General features: G+C 41.4%; 2 gene segments (V, D, J or C); both read right to left on the bottom strand.

The window, feature by feature from the left end:
* The window catches only part of LOC102484121 (T cell receptor gamma constant 1-like), a 54,202-nt gene that overhangs the window by 28,361 nt on the left and 18,890 nt on the right, over nt 1-6,951 (bottom strand).
* On the bottom strand, nt 744-2,109 carry LOC106734288 (T-cell receptor gamma chain V region V108B-like). The segment is given in 2 exon segments: nt 744-1,114; nt 1,219-2,109. Coding segments are annotated over 2 exon segments (387 nt in total).

The raw sequence follows: 6,951 nt of genomic DNA, 5'->3' as shown, positions 1-6,951 counted from the left end.
TCGCCAGACAGAGAGACACAGAGAGACAGAAAGTGAGAAATCACCCCCCAAGGGGAATGGCCACACCTCAATCCCTTCTCCTCCATTCTCCTCTCAAGATCTTGGGCACTCACGCATATGCGTGCATCCGGCGTGAGTTTAAGCCACCGGGTCCGGGACTCAAACCACGGTCGACTATGTGGGAGTCCAGCGACACAGTCATTATGCCAACTTCTGGTCCCACGCACACACGTCAAAGCCACCAGGTCTGGGACTGCACAGTTGGCCAGGTGGGATGCAGCCTCCTTAACCACCACACCACTAACTGCTCCCATTTATTCTTATTCCTAATGTTTATCGTTTCTTCTAGTTTTTGGCCTATATTGCTTGTTTCCCCCCTGAGTAAATTTTTATAACATATTGTACAGTAGTTCTGTTAGCAATGAAGTGTCCATTTTGTCTGAGAAAGTTTTTATGGTGACAGTTTTTCTCTCTTAATGCTTTAAAGATTTCACTGTCATGTATTGTTGCCTGCATGGATTCTGATGGAAAGTTTGCTGTTTTTTCTCTTTTTATTGTCTTTAATATTTTCTCTTTATTTTTTGAGTTTTTAGCAGTTCCAGTATAATATAACTATGTTTTTATTACTATTTTTTATTTACCATGCCACATATCTTCTGAGCTTCTTGGCTCAGTGGTCCGGTGTGGCCACCTGGAGAGCGGGCTGTGGTTGCCCCTGTCGGGAAGGATGTGGTTGGCTCAGACAAGCAGAGATCTTGAGTGAGTTCCTGCTACAGTTCTGGTACTGTGGCTGTGTCCCACCCAGCACAGTAGAAAATGGCCTCATCTTCTTTTTCTATGAAGTTTATGGTAAGGATTGAAGTGGAAATTTGAGAACTCTTTCTTGCTTCAACTTTGTTGTTCTTCCCACTCCACATATGACCCCGAGCTGGAGATTTTGTTGAGGACACATAAATTAGATGCTCTAAAGTCTGATTCTGCTTCTGCCGGTACCAGTGAATGATGTCAGTTTCAAAATATGTGCTGGATATCTTGCAATATATGTCGATGCTCTTCTTGACTTCTGTGGTAACAGACACCTGGTGCTGCTCCACTTTTGATAGTCCAAGTCCAACTGTAAGTAAGAGAGGAGAACTTCCAATTACTTCTCAGAGTAAGATAGACACATTGAAGAATCACAGTGCTTGCTCATCTCGACTGAAATGGATGGGAACTCACCAGTCCAGAAGGAGCAGAAGGCGACTGCTTCCAACAGTGACATCCTGTCTGCCAGGCCGTGTCAGGAAAGGCAGGACATGGAGACCTGGTGACTGGACACCTCAGGACAGTGCAGAGGGTGTGGCCTGAAATGGGGAGAAGGAAGGAAATGGTGAGCTGAGCGGATCTTTGGCCTTGGCTACAGACTCAGCACTGCACACCTCATGGTTGCCCTGCAGATCTCAGGACCAAGCTGGTGTTCTCCAGAGGGCTCTGCTTGAGTGCGAGGGAACTGAGGAGGCGCCTTAATTGCCATGGAGATGGGGAGGGTTTCTGCATCTAGGAGTTATTTTATGAACCCTTTACATGGCAACAATCATGTAATATGGATACTTGTGGTTTTCATTTGATAGAATATGAAATATTGAGGTACAACAAAGGGAAGAGCGACTCAGTGAAGCAGTAGGACATGCTGGTAAGGATGCTCATTGAGGAAACTTAGAGAAACAGGGTAAAGACAAAAATAACAACACCTCTGATCCTATCACCAGGACCAACAATATGATTATGTCGTGTCAACTTCTAGGAATTTTTCTTTACACATACATGGATATCAATGTGATATAATAGACTATAACTGTATTCAGATAAGGTTTTATGTTCTTTCAGTTCAACTTAGGATCTGAGCAGCTTTCCATGCTATTCAAGCATTATGTAATGTCTGAAACTATTAATGCCCATCTTTATCATGTGGAAACTGCCTAGCCCTGTGCCAATTTCTTAATCTCTTTATGTTTCATGTGGAACCGTGTAGCCCTGTGCTCATTTTGTAATCTCTTTGTGCTTTAAACATGGATGCAATAGGGGTGTCCATATAAAAATTCTGTGCAGATTAAATAACCAAATATACCTAGTATAATTCCTGACATAGAGTAAATTTTCAGAAATAATTATGTATATATAAATATATATAAAATTTATATATATATATACACACACACACACACGCTATTATTATTGTTACTACTCTACTTTTAAAATTTGACTTCCCCATACTGTCAGCTATTTAACCTTTCCCTTAACTTTCATTGTTAAAATACTTTGGTGACCATTCTGAAGTAGTAGCCCGGGTAAGTCAGAGGAAACTAGTGAAATGTTATTAGTATTCCATTTTCTCATGTTAGAAAACTGTCTTTTCTGCAATTCTTTATTTAACTAAACTTCTTCACTTCCATTTTGTGATTTCTGTATGGTTTTCTCTGGTGTCATTGAGTGTATCAGAGTTCCTTTCACCCTGGACAGGAGTTTCTCCTAATACTTACGTGCAGCCTAGAATGTACCATGTGGGGTAGGCGAGACCTTGAACTCGCTTGAAGGGAAGGGGCTGACTCGGATGACCTGATTTGCCTCCTGAGGTGGTTTCCCTGATTTCTCTCTTCCTGTTAAGTGTTGCTTCTGGGTGGTCATTGGATATTGGGACATCGGGATGCTGAGGGAGTGGAAGGTATAGATACAAAGCCCTAAGACAAGAAGTAGGACTTGCTTTTCCCTGCACCAGCATAGGTTCTGGGAACAAGAGGAAGGAGGAGAGGACAGTAAGGCTGCAGACTGTAGGTGTAAGCTTGGGAACCTGAGTACTGCCTCTGTTAGTTTGGGCATTGCCACAATGGAACACATTCAGTCCCCTGCAAGATCATCACTACCAGACAGCTCCTTTCAGACCCAGCGATTCACAGTCATGTGCGAGTGTGTGTGTGTGTGTGTGTGTGTGTGTGTGTGTGTACATGCTCACAAAGGAGGCAGGTGCCCATTGTGCAGAGTGTGTCTAATTGTTGAGAGCCACACTGCCTGATTAACTGCAATAAAACACCCTTGTTGACACTTGTAAGTAAACATAAACAGTTCATGGAAAATGGAATTAAAGTGTAAGTTTATTTTTACTGAAAAATAATTAAATACATGCATAATTTTTTATAATATACACTTTCCATTAATTTTCTGAAGACCCCTTGTCATGTTTTACCAGCTACCTGATCATCCCTATTCCAGCTGAGTTGACATATGAAATTCACCATCACAGGTATCCTATGTTTTTACAAAAAGAAAGAGAAGAAAAAAATGGAAACTGTTGTGAAGCCACATAGGTTGAGCATAGTTATTAGTGTCTGTTGGGGAGCAATTGATAGCCATCAGACTCCCTTGTGGGTTTCCTTTTATACAGAGGAATACAGGAAGTGCTGCAGAATGAGGCTGAGGCTTAGCAAAGGTTGAAGGCTGATGAGGTTGCTCCATGTTGGAAAGGATGTGGTTAGATACATGGTAATTGGTACATGTGCTCATTATTTTGGCTCCAACGACATGATAGTTTCCCATAGGTCATTGTATTAGGTCACCACAACTTCTCTTTCTGTGAATTTTATATTAAGGACTAAGGAGGAGCAGAGAGAGAATTACATACCTCTTAGTTGCTGTTCTTTTCCTCTAACTGAAGTTGAGCAAGGGTTTTGTTTTCGTTTTGTTTTTCAAGTAAATATCAAATCCTTCAGTCTGATTTGATGATTTTCAATACTACCTGAGTGTGTTTGAAAAGTTGTATCTAGATACTCTACAGTAAAATATACACTTATGTTCTGATACGGAAATACATATTTTCACTTGCTTAAATTGTGTTTATCCAGTTTCAAATAGAAACCAAAGAATATCATTTCAACAAATCCAAAATCATCAAGAAATGAAAGTCATTAAAAGAAAAAACCCTCATCTAATCTAAAAGATAGGGGAACAAATTCAACTCTGTACATAGAAACCAATTATTATTTTTTTCATTACTAAGTCAAAAAAATAAGTACAGGGAACCAGCAGTTAGCGTAATGGCTATGTCGCTGGACTCCCACGTAGTCGACCGCGGTTCGCGTCCCGGACCCGGTGGCTTAGAACTCACGCTGGGTGCGTGTGCGTGCGTGCCCAAGATCCCGAGAGGAGAATGGAGGAGAAGGGATTGCGGCGTGACCATCCCCCCTGGGGGGTGATTTCTCGCTTTCTGTCTCTCTGTCTCTATGTCTCTGTCTGTCTGGCGAGCGCACGTGCCCTATAGCGAAAACCTCTCCAAAAAAAATAAGTACAGACGAAGTGCGTTGCTGACTGATGCCCTAGGAATCCTAATTCATGCACTTTCAGAATATGCCTATAGATTTTTGGTTAATTACTCTGTAACTTTAATTTACAAGTTAAAAGACAATAAAGGCAGTTAGACTACAGTAGGATAGAAATGATCAGCAAGTAATTGAAATAGTTAAACACCAGCTAAAAAATTCCAAGAAGTGGATTAAAGATTTACAGAAGAGAAATCAAAGATAAAAACTATGTGTGTGTATGTGGAGAGGTAGATTTTAACTGACTGAACGTGGCAGACACTTCTTCGTTCTTAGTCATTAATAAGAGTTGGGATTACTTCATTATTTCACACTTATTTATTGTTTTCAGAAAACATCAATAACATAGAAATGGAACATAATACTCATGTTGGCTTATACAAACTACAAACATTTACATAAACATAAATCTATTTGTAGGTTACTTAATTTATTCCACTTATGTGTTGATGATTTATTTAATGCATCAGTACATAACAGCAAATCTTTCACTTAATCCAATAACTAAAGTAAATCATCTCCATGCTCCTATTATGCCATCAACTAGGAAAGTATGGGATTTAATAATGAACTCTGGAACCAGCAGATGGCATAATGGTTGCGTTGCTGGACTTCCAGGTAGTCAACAGTGGTTCAAGTCTCGGATGCAGCAGCTTGAAACTTATACTGGGCATGTGTGCGCACATACTCAAAGTCCTGAGAGGAGAATGGAGTAGAAGGGATTGTGGCATGGCCATTCCCCATTGGTGTGATTTGTCACTTTCTATCTCTCTGTCTCTCTCTGACTCTCTGGAGAGTACACATGACCTAGAACAAACATTTCTTTACAAATAAATAAATAAATAAATAATGATCTTTCAAGACTTGTCCAGTTTCCTGTTTGTATTGAAGGCACAATCACACATCCTGTTCAGTTGGAGATGCGACCTTGGTGGCTTTGCAGAAAGTGAAATGAGACAAACTAGATGATATCGTCCACTGGCTCTTAAGCTTCTTTTAGTCATTTAGGGATGAATGTAGGCCATTAATATTGTCTACTTGATTTCTTCCTTTGTTCTCCCAGATAGCTCTCCACTGCTGTCTGCCTTTAGTCTGACCACCCCCTCCCAGGCTGCCTTCATAGGCTTCCTTGTCCTCCAGGTGTCACTTGGGAGCAGCCAGTGGAAGCATTGGCAAGAGGCTGGGAAGTGGGAGGAGAGTGTCAGTTTCCTCTTTGTCCATGGACAGGGGTAGGGGGGAGCCTGGGCTCAGTGGTCAATACAGTGAGCCACCTACCCCATGGTACAGTCTTCTCCCAGTGGTCAACACAGTGAGCCATCTACCTCATGGCAGGAGAATCCAAAAGTAGAAGTGAGAGTGGCCCATTGTCTTGTACACTGATTAATCCACTGGAAGAATTTGTTTCTTTGTTTTCTCAAGATCCTTTCTCTCCAGGCTTAGAAGTCACAGCGCCCAAGATGTAAAAGTCCAGTAAACTATGCAGAGCACCCCAAATATTAACTTCATTTTCTAAAGTTTATTTACTTATTATTTCCTGGGCAAGATTGGAAGAGAGACAGAGAAAGAGATAGCACCTTGATAAGGTCTTGATGCCATGATCCACCCCCCCAGTTCTAGCCAGCTCCTGGTCATGGCCACATACATCCTCTGGCTTATCACAGAGCTCTTTAAACTCAAATCTGGAGCCTTCCCAGGTGAGACAGCTCCTCAGAGCATCACAATCCTGCTGCACTACTATCTGGTCCCATCCTAACATTTTCTTTAAATTAGTGAGGTCAGTAGGAATCAGAAGAAAAAACAGATTTTTTCCCTCAGATTACATGCTTCTTCTTTATTTATATATGTTTTATTTTTTTCTGATCTTTACATTCAATTGCATTTATTTTCCTAACACTGAAAATGAATTTTCCCAGCATGAATACCCTGTATATTAGTCCAGTCAACTGTCAGAATTTTGCTTTGAGTAGAAAGAAAAAGTTGTTGTAGAGGAGACAAGAAAAATTGGTAGAGCAGAATTCTTTACATGCTTTTCTAAACAACAACCTTCAGATATTATCTCTACGTCCTCAATATACAGAGAAATTTTTCCCATTATGAACCACGTGAATGACCTAGAAAGGCAGTCAGGGGAGAGTAGGTGCCTGAAAAGATAAGGCCCATCACCCAGACACACTTATGCTCACCCTGCTCTGCGAGGAGCGAGAACGTGGCGCTCTGTGTAAAGCCACCACGTGAGCATTTCTCTGGAGAACTGCACAAAGGCGCACTGGTGGTGACGGTGGTTTCCCAGCTCACTGTACTAAATCAGGAGCTGTCGCACAGTTACTGAATGAGCTGGCTCGAAACATCTGTCACTGTGCGTCTCCCAGAAGACGGGCTAGAAGGTGGCCCAGTCTTGTTCCTCTACATTGCGGATAGTGAAGATAGATGAAGATGTTTCCAGCAGCTTGTCCACCTCAAATTTGCCCACCATGACACTATTTTATTTAAACGGTGCTGTCAGGTGAAAGCAGAGAAGGTGCCACATGGCTTGATCAGGTCTTTCTCAGGTCTGTCTTTTTTTTTTTTTTTTTTTTTTGGAAATATTTTTTCCATAGCGGAC

The sequence above is a fragment of the Tupaia chinensis genome, unplaced genomic scaffold (genome assembly GCF_000334495.1).
Source record: "Tupaia chinensis unplaced genomic scaffold, TupChi_1.0 Scaffold000088_1, whole genome shotgun sequence".
NCBI lineage: Eukaryota > Metazoa > Chordata > Mammalia > Scandentia > Tupaiidae > Tupaia > Tupaia belangeri.
The sequence above is the reverse complement of the archived record's forward strand: the minus strand, read 5'-3'. Positions and strand labels throughout refer to the sequence as shown.